The sequence below is a fragment of the Mercenaria mercenaria genome, chromosome 16, assembly GCF_021730395.1.
Source record: "Mercenaria mercenaria strain notata chromosome 16, MADL_Memer_1, whole genome shotgun sequence".
Taxonomy (NCBI): domain Eukaryota; kingdom Metazoa; phylum Mollusca; class Bivalvia; order Venerida; family Veneridae; genus Mercenaria; species Mercenaria mercenaria.
Window position 1 is genome coordinate 25,048,301 of NC_069376.1, and position 15,621 is coordinate 25,063,921.

At 34.2% G+C, this 15,621-nt stretch overlaps 1 protein-coding gene across 1 annotated transcript; it reads right to left on the bottom strand.

Moving 5' to 3' along the window:
• Window positions 1–6,925: 6,925 nt before the first annotated feature.
• LOC128549266 (uncharacterized) lies at window positions 6,926–10,280 on the bottom strand. The gene is made up of 3 exons (XM_053525812.1): window positions 10,199–10,280; window positions 8,951–9,080; window positions 6,926–7,176 (listed from the first exon to the last, which is right to left on the bottom strand). The coding sequence occupies exons 1-3, from the start codon at window positions 10,253–10,255 to the stop codon at window positions 6,926–6,928; spliced, it is 438 nt and encodes a 145-aa protein (XP_053381787.1). The 5' UTR covers window positions 10,256–10,280.
• Window positions 10,281–15,621: the final 5,341 nt, after the last annotated feature.

Below are 15,621 nucleotides of genomic sequence, written 5' to 3' on the forward strand. Positions count from 1 at the left end.
CGTTCCTTTAGATAAATATTCTGCATAGTTATATGACTATGTTTTTTGTTACTATACTGTATACATAGTCTATATACATACAGTCCACATAATTATGCAATCTTGTGTGCGTCAAATTGCAATGTACTGTCTCAGTGCATGCGGGGGGGGGGAGGGGGGGGGGTACATTCATCACCTTTAGTGATAGCTCTAGTTTTTACAATTCCAATATGCATGATAAAAGCCATTTGACCAATGGTATGAATTGCATCGTTTTAAGTCCAGTATGTGACAAACTTCAGCCTAGAGATATGAATTTGTTTGCCTTACTTTCAGTCTAATATGTAACTAACTTTGACCTATATATACATGTATAGGATACAAGCTTTTTGACCAATGGTATGAATTGCATTGTTTTACTAAGTCCCGTATGTAACAAATTTGCTTTAGCCAAAAGATATAAATTTGTTTGCCTTACTTCCAGTCTAATATGTAACTAATTTATTACGGATATGAATGCTTATGTTAAGTATGTGAAAAACTCGTTTTAATGAATTCCAAGATCACCAAGAGCGGGTAGTATCTGTTCTCTACTTTGAGTTGTTCTTGTCTTGTGTTCACCAAACTTGGCCATTATGCTTATCTTTAACATTTTGGTCATGTTCAATGACCTGTTGGATCCTCCAAGACTGTCGAATGTAATGACCATTGAATTAATCAAAATTGCGAAAACTGACAGTATATTGAAGACTTATCCAGTACTCACTAAACCAGGCCACATTTTTATGACCATAACATTTCGTACAAGTTTCCCACCACCTGGATATACCGCCTTGGTAGCCTAGTAGCAGATCGTCCACTTCGAGTGCGGGAGGTCGTGGGTTCAATCCCTGACCGCGTAATACAGACGACGTACAAATGGTCTTGCCCGGTGTCAGTAAAATGTGACTGGGTGGGGTATCTTGTCACATATCTACTGCGTGATGTTCCAGTGAAACCGCACGATACAGTTAGGCATTATGTTCATTGCTGCACGTAGACACCGTCGATTATATGACTGGAATGTTGTTTAACAAGAGCTCCGCCAAGCGGGGTAATATACGCCCGAAGGGTTACATCAGAGGATGGGAGCAAAAGTTAAAAGACTTCGACTGTTGAAGCCCAAAGCACTGGAACAGCAAAGGGAAGAAATTCCAAAAAAAAAAAAATCGTAGTTCATCAAAATCCTGTCCAGGGACAGATATGTCAAAATGCATCCAAAAATTGGAGGTACCATCCACATTGTACCACAGAAAAGTGGTCTCGCCTTTTCCCTACAGGCAGTAATAAAAATGTTCAAAATCAGCTATTTATAGTATCATAAAAGGGATCTAATTAAAAATATCTTAAAAAAGATCATTGTAAGTGAACAAAAAAGGGATCTGCCATAATCATATCAAGACCACTGCAGTGCAGAAAATATACACAAAGCAAGGTCATATAATGACCTTTGACCCCGAAGTGCTTGAAACGAGTTATCCGAAACATTCGCATAGCACATCGTCTCAGTGTGGTGAACATATCTGCAAAGTTTCTTTGAAATCCTCCAAACAGTTCAAGAGTTACAGAGCGGATACGATGGGGGGGGGGGGGGGGGGGGGGGCAATTTGACATGAATTTTGTTAATGTAAAATTTCTGTAAATTTATTCCCAACGAACAAGGGAAATTATTTTTTATCAATTTTATTAAGCAAAATATGACCCATGAATTCAAATCCTAACGAGATACTAACAAACGTTTTGGCTTTAACCAAGACAATGAATGCCAATGAAATTAAATCCTCTCACTGTGCATCGTATATCACTGATGCTTATACATAGTTTTTTTCATAAGAGTGTTTAAGGTTTCAACAGAACTTCAAAGTAAAAAAGAACATGCTTGTTATTATAAATCATCACATACATATTCAAATATTTATAAAGTCTAGAAAAAAGATCTTCTGAAAGCTTTGAAGCACAAACAAACAACACAAAAGCAGATTCTATTGGACTGAGTGTTCGTGAGGTAAAGAAGTTATGCAACAACACTCGCGCCCCTTGTACCAGCTTTAGTAGAGTTCTTTTGAACCTGACGATACATATTCTTAACGCACAGCGAGGACCAAAACACGTAAATCAATGAGTAAAAATGAGAAAATCACACAGAAACCAGCAAAATTGCTGGTGTCACTTGCCGATATTTATAATCTGCATCTTCGAGTTGGAGAGAAAGTGGAATACAATTATTCTCGGTATCTCGAAAAAGAGGAAAATTCTAATATAATAAAATTAACGTTATGAATAAATATACTGTCGGAACCAACTCATATCAAAGTGTCGAACATTAAGCCAACACTAAGCATCAGTTTCTGTCCTCAAGATCAAATAGAAGAGTAAACAAAATTGTTGGACAATTATAGAACGACATTCAATATCTGTTCATTATTTTGTTATTTGGTTTTTTAAAGAGACCGCAAATGATGTATAGGCAATGTCCATCACTTTTAAAACATTACATACAACTATAGACCAAGTTAACAATAATAATGTCATTCCATCATGGAGTTCTTATAAGATTTTGATTGAAATATGATTACATTTAAAGAAATAAGGAAACTACTGCACAAGAATTAAGAAAATATAATATGAAATATAATTTCTATTCAAGGCGAGAAGGAAGTTATCTACACATGTATATTTATTTTAAGTAAGAATTATCTATATCAATTAATATAAAAATGTTAAAGTGTTAATATTTATCATTAACAGTCAGAAAAAAGTGACTCTGTGTCAAATGAAAATGACACCAGGTTTTGCAAACAATCAACTGGTAAACAGCAAATAATACCATTTCAGGGCTAAATGTCTAAATAATAATGACAAATAATAAAACCATCTCCAAAACGTTCAAAACTGTTCTCCACTAAAACTCATATTTGTATACGTGTGTTCAAACTTTCCAATTTTTTTAATGATATTTGTCGAACATTTTTTTTTTTCCTATTTTGATAGTAATAACCTACATTCATAACTGAAATTTGTAATTTTTATTCGAATATCTCCTCCTAAAACTTGTTTGGCGATAACAGTATTTGTAACTTTCTATCCTATTAACTGCCGTAGTTGATTTTCTTCTGCAGCCCCCCCCCCCCCCCCCCCCCCCCCCCCCCCCCCAGGAATTTGATTAAGCAGTTTGATTAGCTAATTTAGTTTGCCTTGTTCTATTACAAGTATTCTGCTTTTAATGTTTAACGAAACCCATTGAACTGGGTATGTATATTGATATGTACATAACGGAAGCTTGTGTATAAAAATCTATAGAGTATAACGAATCAGACAACGATGAAAAATATAGGACGCCACCTTTTTTATCAGTCAATGGCAAAAGAACACTGTGGAGTTAACATAATTGATCATATTTCATTCGTATTTGCCAACACGTCTCATAGTTACAGGAAAGAGTAATAAAAGTGATCATAACAAAGATACTCCTAATAGCGGTGAATGGCATTATTACAAAATAGGATATGTATCTATGCAGACTTCATTAGTATTTCATTCGTTCTATATAGGCCGTGTGATAGTTATCAGATGAAAATCCATAAAAGAAAAAAAATCATGTACATTTTCACTAAAACACGTCAATACTACCGTCACGTCTAAATATTATTTGGCGCCATACCTGCGCCATGAAAGAGTGCTATAATGTTTGGTCTATTACTTTATATATAAAAAAAAAATCATTTCAGAATAATTCACTACATGTCTTCACATTCCTAAATAATTGTGCAGGACACAATTAACTCCTGTGTATGAATGTTGTGAGACATCACGTCGACCTGCAGTATAGTGCTTCCCTATTGCATCCACTTGTTTGCATTAATGACATAGCAAGAAAACATAATACTATAAAAGTTAAACACGTTTTGATTGTATTTAACCATCTCCGGAAATTGTTTACGGCCTCGTATAATATATCCACTCTGGTTCACACGAAACCCTGACATTATTGCAAAATAGTATTATTCCTATATTTCAACAATGTCGTAACATAACTGTTACACAACATTTGAACATTCTTGTCTACTTTACTCGGTATTAGGTCCCATAATATAGATTCCTCCATTTTATAAGGAGTAAATCAATTACTCCATAAACCTACTTTGACTGCAATTTTAGTGGGGGTGGGGGGGGGGGGGGGCGTAGGTTTCAAGCCCACTGGGGGACAAATTTATTTTCCTTTTTTCCTTTTTTTCTTAGTAAGGTTTCACTTCTTTCAAGAATTGTTATTGATTTATTGTAAACAAAAGTTGGAAACTAAATTCATGTAATAAGGCTATTTTTGTGCTGTTTAAAGTGAATTTACCTCTGAAAACAGAAGGGGCTTAGAGGTTAGACATCTTTAAAAATACTGGAGTTACTTGCCGGGTTAAAAATTCTCTTTTTTGCCTTCATTTCTTTAGATTACATATGTGGAAGAAATGTAGGTAGGTTTTACTTCTGCCGCGCAAGGTTGATTTTTGAATGAAGTGGAGCGATATTCCAAAACCTATACCCGAGAAATTCGACCTTAATTTTTCAAATATTGGAGTTTGGTATTCTGTCTCATTAAATCCGTTTACTCGGAGGCACCTAGAAGAGAAAATTCATATTGACAGTTTTTATTATAAAGTTTTATGGATTGTTTACCAAAAAAAAATAATTTTGTTTGATGTTTCTTTCATAAAAAAATGGAAATAATGTAATTCTCTGCAAACCATTTTGGAATAAAGGCCGCCACTTTGAATCTTGTCTCTACTTGCAGCTTGACGCAATACCATTTAAATTACACAAAATTTATATAAAGTCGGCCACGGTAAAAGTTTTTAAAAAATTTTGAATATAAGTGCGTCGCACGGTCACTGTAAGAAAGATTACCAAGCAGTAAAACGCAATTTTTAAACATTACTCTCTAGGGGCCTAATACCTTAATTCTTTCAGTAATAATCCAACCGATAATTCCCGCCGAATTATGCCTTTACTATGTATTGAATATATGTTCCTAGTATGTAATTTCAGGCTGGTGCTTTCATGGTTGCTACGCTTGGGTTTTATAAATACCTCTTTTGGCCAAACTTAACAGTCTTAAATGCCTCTACTCCTTCTCATCTCCAAAGTCATTTCTTAACATTATTCTAGTAAGATCAAACCAGCATGGCAACCGTTCATATTATTATTCTTGAACGTTTTTGATATATTGTTCCTGTTTCAGTATTTTAAGATATTCCACACACTTCATTTAATTGAATGTTTTTCCTAACATTGATAACTTTTTTACTTTTTTATTGCTATTACGTTTTTTATATTCTCTGGATCTGTGGAGGTGGAGGTGCGTTAAGTTTTTCTCGCGCGGATGTCGATGCTGTGTTTGGGTCTTATTGGTGAAACAGATGATCTTGGAAGAGTATTGGTTGTATTTTGGAATTCTCATGTCGTTGCTGCATTGCTAGCATCTTGATGCGCTGATATTGGCCGTCGCTTGAGATTACTTGTTTTGTCCCGGGATCGAATTGTCTGTTTTCCTTGGACATGTGGTCTTGGTTTAGGCAATGCCCCTTGTTGATCGTTAATCAGGTAATGGCGATACTCTCCGTAGGCATCACAGAATTGCATTTAAGCCAGATCAGGGCTTTGACGCGATACTGGAGTTATGTAAATTTTCGTGCAGTTGGGACTGGGTTGCTATTAGAGGTTCCTGTCAACTTTGTTGTGTGACTGTTGTTTCAGGGTATGTTCTTGGTAAAGGTGGGTAATGTGTCTTGATTGTTCCTTCTGGTGTCTTGTTTCGCCTCTGTTTTGTCTTTTGGAACCTTCCCGGGTGTGAGGAAAACCTGAAGATTGGGACGATGTTTTAAGGGTTGACCTGTACCAAACTTATTTATAATTGAGTAGCTCTTAGGTGTGTACATAAGAAATCTTCGTATCTGAATGAATAGCATATGAGTATACTCCGCTTATCTGTAAAAATTGATGATTACAAGAGTTGGGAAAATGATTAAAGTTAACCAGTAGGAAGCCGATTATTTGTAATAGTGAATATTGTTAGCGCTAAGCAAACATACAATGTGTTTTATAAGCGTTGATTACATTTATTTGCTAATTATTTTATTAGAGCTTTCATTTCTAATCAAGTAAATTATTTTCGTAACATTCGAATACTGATCATGACTATACCCCAACCCCATCGCCCCTCCCCTCCCCTATTTCGCACAGGTATTTCTAAAATACATTCTTGTACTAAAACAAAAAAAGAAGCTATCAAACTGGCTTACGGGTGGCCTAGGTAATTTAATGCTTGAAGGGATATCTGGGTGGCGTCTTCACTTTTAAAAGCCTAAAGTCGCTGTTTGAATTGAACAGCAATGTTTGTTGAGGGGACTTGGAACCGAAACAGAACAAGAACACTGAAATCAAAAATACCACTCACTGGGATTTCCAAAGTGCATGTCATATTCGATGCTTAAGCATTCACGCTTTATATGGTCAACATAGTGTCTCCATCTTTCATTGATAGCCATTATGATCCCAGTAAACAAAACGGACAGTCTTCACTCTGGAGAGATAATGTGGTCGTGTTATCACGTCTTCATTTATTTCAGCTATAATAAATACAAACATTTTTCTAAACTTAGGGAAAAAACTTTTGATTTATTATGCAGGTGTGCAATTGTATATATATTAAACTCTTTTATAAACAAACCAAGCATGCTAATTAAGTTAGAGTGCAATTGTTATATAGTAAATCTTGTCTTGTAGGGAGATCCTACCAGAACTGTTCTCTTTAAATAACTTCCTAAAAATGTTTTAAGAATTCCGTTCTGTTTTGAATCATTTTTAAATATAGCTTGTCATTTACTAGTAGACTAATTAATGTTTCAAGTAATGATAACTAGTACAATATTCCGGGCTTTAACACCTTTAACCGTCTTTCATATTGTGTTTTAGTATAACGCTTACCGTCTAGTATCGTGTTTCCCAGTAAATAAACTTCATCAAATCGTTTTGTTAACTCTATTGGTGGAATGTGGTTTGTATTCATGCCCCTGTTGTCCACAGTGAGGACACGGTCTCTGGGAAACTCTACCCATGTTGGAAGCGGGTTGTTTCGCAGTATCTTGTAAAGTTGATCTTCTTTTGTGACTTGATAGACAGATATGTTTTATGAGCATTTGATATCCGAGGAATCGCATACTTTATTTTCAAATATGTGTACTACAAGCCTAAGGAAGTGCCTTTCTACAAATCTTATAATTATCAAACTTGATGATCAGTAGTTTCGCAGCTTTATACCAATGGCAGTTCTGCATGTTGATTAACCGGAAGTGACGGGGTAACGCCATTTATCCCGAAACCTAGAATATTGCCCGGTAGCCGTTATATGGGTAGTATAAACTAGTATTGCCAGGAACCTATTATTCCAGTGCATTAAGTGATAAAAAGTCACCGCTAATGTCTTTCTTCAGGTAATTTTGACAATAGACATGTTTTTATTGAAAATAAGTCAAAATGTTACCATAAGATATTCAGCAATGCAAGGATTCCGAATGGTAGTCGAAATTAAGATTAAGCACTTGGATTTTGTTTTATTTACACATATGACTAAGATAGATTAATTTACAAATAAAAAATGTTCATTAAAATTCATCGTAGAACTTTTTTATGCACGAGAATGTCATTAAAAGTGCGATTTTCCATAAAGCCCATTGTGAAAGCTGACCTTGGACCAACATTTTCAACTCTTTTTATTCTTCGAATTTGCTTCGGATAGGACGATACTTTGGAAAAATATGGTTTAATACAATTCTACATTGTAGAATACTTTTTTGTTTGTTTTAAACTTGCTGAACTATCTTAACTTTTGATACGTTGGCAAACATTCAACAGCTGTGGATAAATATTTTGTTTACTCGTGTTTACATGGTTGATACCTTTGTTTATAAGCTTTGTGAATACAACAGCTAATACTACACAGCGTCAATAACTTATATGATCTACACCCGGAACTTTACAAATAAAGCCTTACCATTTCGAAATAATACTAGAACTGATTTTGAGAAAAGCGTATGTCTCCTGCAACTGCCTAATCATTGAATTGTAAAAAGTACACTTCAGGAGTAAGTTTTGGTTCAGTAATTCAAAAGGCCACTCGGTTCAGTAAGTTTTTGGTTTAGTGATTCAAAATGGTTCGGATGAGTGGTTCAGATCAGTAGTTCAAGAGCCATAATTTCGAAGTGCCTTGGTCGATTTGACTAGTTATCGAACTTGGCCGAGGACTTATTGACAAACGCATTTTGTTTAAGTTTGGTGAAGATCGGATGAGAAATGTTCGACTTAGAGCGCAGACAAGATTTATGACAGACAGACACACACACACAGACAGGAGTAAATCAATATGTCTCCTACACCACTCTGTGGTGGGAGACATAACTATTAGCAAGATCATTTTCTAAGACCGATAACATCAAAGGAGCACAAAGTAAAGTTATTTCTACAATAGTGATAGAATATAGCGGAATCTATCATCTTTTTATAACGTAACTGTAATTTACCAGATTATATTTCCAAATTATTTAGGTTTATGTTATGCAGTTAACGGTCGTCTGTATCACATCTTATGTACTTAGGTATTGTGTATCAAAATATTATGAATATTATGAAAGTGCTAAACATTTATCAGTCAAGTGCAATAAGATAAATGTATAGTTAATATACCTACTATGCAAGTCATTCAATAAATGCATTGTTAGAAGACAATAAAAGTAGATTTCATCAGATCTTTAGCTTGTAATACATGTTTTAAATATTACCATGTCATTTAGCACAAATTGTGGACCGGTGTACATAATATACTTATACATAAAGAATCATACAAATAACCATCAGTAGTGATGCACTTTTCAGTGTAAATATTTACCTATTCCTCTTTTAATAATGCACAGCTTTTCCGTGTACTCCTCCGGAATACTCATAAGTTTTGAGTGACCACCAATAGTGAAGATCCCTACAACACGGTTCTGTCTTGAAATGGCACAGAGTACCATGACCTAGAAAAATACGCAACAACAGTTGTTAGAAAAGATAATTCGCAGGACTTCTTTTAATGAAAATTATATAGGAAGTCGTTTGAAAATTAAAAAAAAACATGTGTTTCTATGATTCTAAGTGATACGTAGGTATTAACAAGGAAGTATAGATAAGGTTGATGATTTTCCGTAATTTTAATGTAAATTACATAAGACAATTGCCATTAAAATGGTAATATAAAGATTGATGCATCTGGCAAAATATATGGATCTTCTGACAAATGATGTGGGTGATGGTGAGGTACAATTGATTTAACATTCACCAGACAAACCTAGTTAGTTATTTGAAAGAATGTGCAAATTGAAAATACATCAGAATGCAACTACAAGACAAGGCATGGAAGCTTCTTCCTCTAAGTTATATGTTACTGACATCGTATTTATCCAACCAAAAAAGCAAATCAAATTAATTTAAAGATTCGAAAATGGAAAATATGTATCAAGTCAGTACTCGGACGTCGCTTCGCCTAAATATTATGTTACAAGTATTTTATACTACCAGATTATGTTACAAGTATTTTAAACTACCGGATTATGTTACAAGTATTTTATACTACCGGTATGTTTACAATATGCTGGTGATAGAGTGATATAGTCTGAAGCCATGTAGTCTTTTTTTTTTCTAAACGATTACTTGGGTTAGTATAACAACTGACCCATTCAACGGTGTGTCAGTGAGTGTTGCTGCAAATATTTCCCCAAAGACACATCTATTAAACCGCTAACTTATATTACCGACCACGCACTGCAATCTTTAAAACAGAATTATGCTATTCATATCCGATGCATAATGTTACTTGTGAAATATTGTTCAATAACTATTACGTTTAATTTTGCTGCATTGTCATTTCTTTTTTACTAGTTTAGGGGACCTCCAGTTTTGATTGCTCGTCTTATATTCACAGTTGAATATTTTGTTATGTCCATTTCAGTTTAAGTTCTTACACACATTTTTTAGAAGCATAAGGGACTCCATTTCCATCAAGTTGTCGTGCATTAGTACCTATTTTTTTTATAGAGAAACTTATTTAAAGTAATTTAGTACTCGTACAAACTAAACAATGTTTTTTAAAAGTAACCTGTCCCCGATCAAATATATCCTCGATAATATCACCATGGAAACCCTGTGTCACCATGACCACAAGAGGGAGTTTGTGTTGAAAAAAAATCATAGAATTTTGCAAAATCACTGTAACTTGACTTTTCTGTGACAACTGCCATGCCGAAAATGCTGTAGCTACGTGACTGTAAATAAGATTCAATCGATAAAACGGTTTTTATTCTCTATAAAATCATAAGAGATTCTTTCATAATAAAATTATATTTATCAATTTGCTATAAATTAAAACAATATATATTTTTTTTCAACATAAGATATCAACATTTAGATTGCAAGTCGAAATTACAATGTACCTGAATATGCAATATCTAGGATGTTCTGTTAGGGCCAGCGCACGCTCCCCATACAAACGCTAACCATGAAGCTATGATGGTAAAAACATCATGCTTTATAATCGTACGTAACTTCGTGGATTGCGGTCGTTCCTTTACGCCTTGCGCATTTTAAACAATGGCGAAGCCACGAGCTATCGTACATTTGTATTTGCGTCTGTAAGAGGACATGTGGCAATATGATGGCAATAATAGAAGGTGAAAAGCGACGTTTTTGTCAAGTAGCTTCGAGCTTTGGTTTATATAGGGAACGCGCTGATCGTAAACGAGAACAATAAACATAATGCCATTTTAAAATATTCTCATTGGTTTTCATGATATTAGATATTGTATACAAAATCCGCATCCTATCTTTGAAGTACCCTTCCTGTTCCAATTAATTAAGTTTAATTAAACAGCTTTATACAAGACGGGAAGAAATTCCTTTTCCCAATGATAACATTCACTGAAACATCCTTAAACAAGTAAATTTCAATACATATCGTTGAACTTCTCATTAAGATTAACACAAACTATCTTTCGTATCTTGCCCCCCCTATTAAATTGTTTACGAGTATGAATATAAAACTTGATTATCTGCGTAATTCATTCACTTTGCATGTCCCTAAATATTTATTTTACGTAGATTATATAAACCAAGTAAAACTTTAATTTAAGGATAAACACTTTTATAAATGTAAAAAACTGTACCTCTTTGTTATTCTTACACTAAGTTAGGAAACATCTGTTTGTTATTTGTTATAACACAGGGAGCTACGGCATTATCACGCCTAATCCGGTATCAGGATGCTCTTTTCATTACCTCTTATGAACAGACTCAATCATACCAAGTCTGCTATTATTTTGCTTGGTTACATTCTAGGTTTCCAAAGGATCTTCTTACTGATTTAATAACAACCGCGCATTTACAGATGATGCTGATGCAAGTGCAATTTTTGGGTCAACAACAGACTGACCAAACGTATTTCTAATTTGACAGAAAAATTATTTTCGTTGTGTGTTAACGTATCGTATCGGGGTCTTTTTGTAAATGTTCAGCCTTTTGGACGGTAGAGGAAGACCCTGGACTATTTCCAGGACTCTATTTTAGGCAAGGCAGAGCTTGGTTTAAAACTGCCGATTTCCGTTAGTAAGCTGAATGGCTGCCTCACATGAAAAACGTCCAGAACGCAAGCGATATTATGAACCCATAGCGATAAGGGGCGAGCGATTTGAAGTCGGCGACCTCGTTATCCTCCTTGGCAGAATAGGCTTTCGGATAATTCAAATACGAAAATCTCTAAACAACTTATAAATGCTACAGACAAAAGAAGAAAAAAACACTATCACATGATGTACAAACGGTACCAAAGTTGAGAGTTCATTTGAACTACACTGTCAGTATATCTTCACCTCTCATATAAATGGACCATTATCGATGGTGTCGACAACAAGCTAATTACCAAACTAGGAGGACTAACTTTTATATTACCAAAATTTTAACTGTATCTGTGTTTTTTATAGTTCTAAAGGTTTAGTTTTGAAATATAATACATTATTCCTAGTCATAACGTATTTGCTTTATAGTGTTTACATCCTTATTATCCGGATAATACGAAATGATGTGATAATTCCAAAATGCTAAAAACCTGAGGAAATGCTAAACTTGGTATGGACATTGTTTTTGTCAATATTTTTCTTTTTACTCATTCTGGATTGTTTTAAAATATTAGAACTGATTCGAAAATGGTTTAGCGAAGCGTACCATTTCCACTAAATTTTGAATAGGGAAATATTCTTTCAGTTATGGAGAGCCCCAATACATTGTTGCTTTTGAGAATGAGATTGGCGCTTCCAAAGCGTTCTCAACCTCTTTTAAATGGACTTTCGGTATTGAATATTATTTTGTATTATTAAGGTATTATATAAACAATGATATGAACATGTTCAAAAGTTTTTAATTTAGATCCAATAACCCACATTGACAACTATATAAAGCATATGTAGTAGTCGTTGGATATGACCAAGTGTACATTAGAATTTAAAAAGATGAATCCCCGAAATGCTATGAGGATAATAGCCAATATTGTAGTGTGAAATTTTGTATATGCTGGTTTCTTAAGATACCGATTGTTGTGTATTGAAGAAGTATACTCTACAATGTGGTAACTAATGGCTGTGGAATGCCCAAGGGAATGTTTATTCAATGTGTCAGTACCAGATGTTCTGAAACAATTTTATAAAGGGTATGTTCTATTATCTTGGTAAAATTCTGTTTTTAAACTCAAGTCCGCTGTCAGAAGGTTCTAAAGCTTACACGCCACGGGTACCCCACCCCCTCCCCCACCAGCACTGAAACAAGCGCCAATATATGGCCATATCTTTTCGGCATTCTTTATCATTCGGACTATCTCTGTAATTGTAAGAATTACAATCATGGAAAGAGAGTGTTTCTTTCCGATAACATATGATGGCAAAAACTCTGAATCTTGCGGTGGGTTTCATTTGCTCTACTTATTAGGTTGCTGTGACTGTTACCCAGTTATAACAAGAGCTGTCGGAGGACAGAAACGCTTGACTATTCAACAGCCTTGTTCAATGAATGAAACAAAAGTCGATCGAAAAAAGGCATGTTAAAAAATCCATAAATTTTGTTAAATTGGGAAAAAGGATTATTGGGGAACCTTCACAGTGCTTACCAGCTCATGACTGATTATTCATGACCCTGAGTGTGTGTGAAGTTTCAATCCTTTCCCATTAGTGGGATACTTGAAATACCAGCTTACATTACACAACTTTAAAAACCAAAAACTGCTAAGTTGAAAAATGGCATCATTTGTGAAATGCAAAAAAGAGTTATGGGACCTGCCACAATGCATGTCAAATCATGACAGTGAACAAGGAGTGTGAAGTTTCAATCCATCCCATTGGTGAGAACTTGAGATACATGTATCAGCGTACATACAAAAACCGTAACCAAGAATTTCTTAAGTCGTAACTGAGACATGATTTTGTAAAAAAAAAGTGAAACAGAGTTATGGAACATGTTGCAGTGAGGTCAGTTTTCACAGTGAATAAGTGTGTGAAAGTTTCATCCATTCCCACAAAGTGAGTTACCTGATGATTACCAGCTTATATTACAAAACCGGTAACCCAAGAATTTCTATGTCGAAAAAGGGACTTGTTTGTGTTAAAAAAGTGAAATAGAGTTATGAAAACCTGTGGCTATTAGGTCAGTTTATCTCAGTAATAAGTGTGTGATGTTTCAATCATACCCACAAGTGGTTACTAGAGATACCCAGCTTACATTACAAACGTAACCAAATCGGGACGCCGACGCCCGACGGAGGGGTGAGTCCCAATAGCTGTACTATTCTTTGCATAGTCGAGCTAAAATCGTTAACAAGTTTTCATATCTCATGTTGTTACAAACTCATTCACCAAAAAATGTTCCACACACACACATAACTGGTCAAGTGTGTAAATGGTATGTAAATGAATGAAGTCAATGAAGGCTATTATCCACTTTCAAAGGGACAACACTTGTAGGGCATTATCCATGGTCATTTTCGGCTAATTATCCATTGTTTCACACAAGGATCATTTTGAGTTGGTTTTGACATTAAAACGGCCAAACGTAAACAACTTACTCTAAACTATGTCAGATAGTGAATGGTAGAGGTGTATATACAGTGGATTTACAAACATATAAAAAACAATTCTAAAAAAAAAAACCAAAAAAATTATTTTTTTATGTTTTTCAAACAAAAACTTACATGTTGTTTGTAACACTATTTAACATACTGTGTATTGTATATCATAAAATAAAGTAATTAGTTGCGTTCATAGGAAACAAATCACCATTCGTTTTTTTTTTTTTTGGCATATTGGTGGTTATAATCTCTTTATTCAAGCCACAGCAACTTACGTAAAACCTGAAATGTGCAATGCATTCATCTGTCATATTGATAGCATTTTGGAATTATCACAGCATTTTCAGTATTATCCGGATAACAAAGGGTGGTTTTTAGGAACAGTGGTTTCTTTTTTTCATTAAGGTGTATTCTCTTGTAGGGATTAGCTTAGCCATTTATGACGGTCCGCATACTGTGAATAATTTCATAGAAATTGCCCTGATCTTCAAACCAACCTTCTTATAATGGTTTACACTATTTCTCCCATTATTGAGATATAACATGCCTTCAACACTTACCAATTTAAATTGCCTTAGGTAATCATCTACGTTTCGTATATGTTCTAAAAATAACCTAAATTTCATTGGCCGAAACCGCTCATCATCTTTCAAAATATATTTCATGTTTAATAGTCAGTGGGTTTTCCCCATTAAACATGACTTTCTAAAAATAGAATGGAAGTTTCATACAGTTATTGTGTCATTTTCAAAAATTAAATATGTTACAAGATATATTTGTTACTTATTCATAAACCTGAACCCTTATAATAAAACAGTTATTGACTCTTGAGTCTTTGGATATGATTTGAACGCCTCGGTAAATATTGCCCTCTTCCGGTTAATATCACATCATATTCAATTGCTCAAGAGTCAATAATTGTATAATATTTTTGGGGAAAATGTTAGTTTCATTTTATTTCGTTTAAATAGTAGTTTCAGATCAAATGAAACAACAAACAAATAGAAGGTAAATACCATAGTGGGTTTAAATTTTCCTACTTTCAAATGAACAACACGTTGGTTAGTTAACATCATCAGTATATTTATTCAGATAGAATCCAATGTAAAAAGATAAAACACAATATCTTTAAAGGATTTTTATTCATTTATAAAGTTAGTATATGTAAGTCTTAATTAAAGACTATACAATGTGTTTAAAGCGATTTTCGCCTAAAAGAAATTTGTTTAAACTGTTTATACATCTACTTCTGTCTTTACGATCTTGTTGACACTTTGAAAAATGATTTCAAAAATGATGCTTTTAAGTGAAAGAATAATATTACATGTACCAACAACTACGATTTTCTTAAGACTTTTGTTTAAATTTAGTACAAATTACAAGCTAAATTTGAACATTTTCTCACTTCGAGGTGAGAT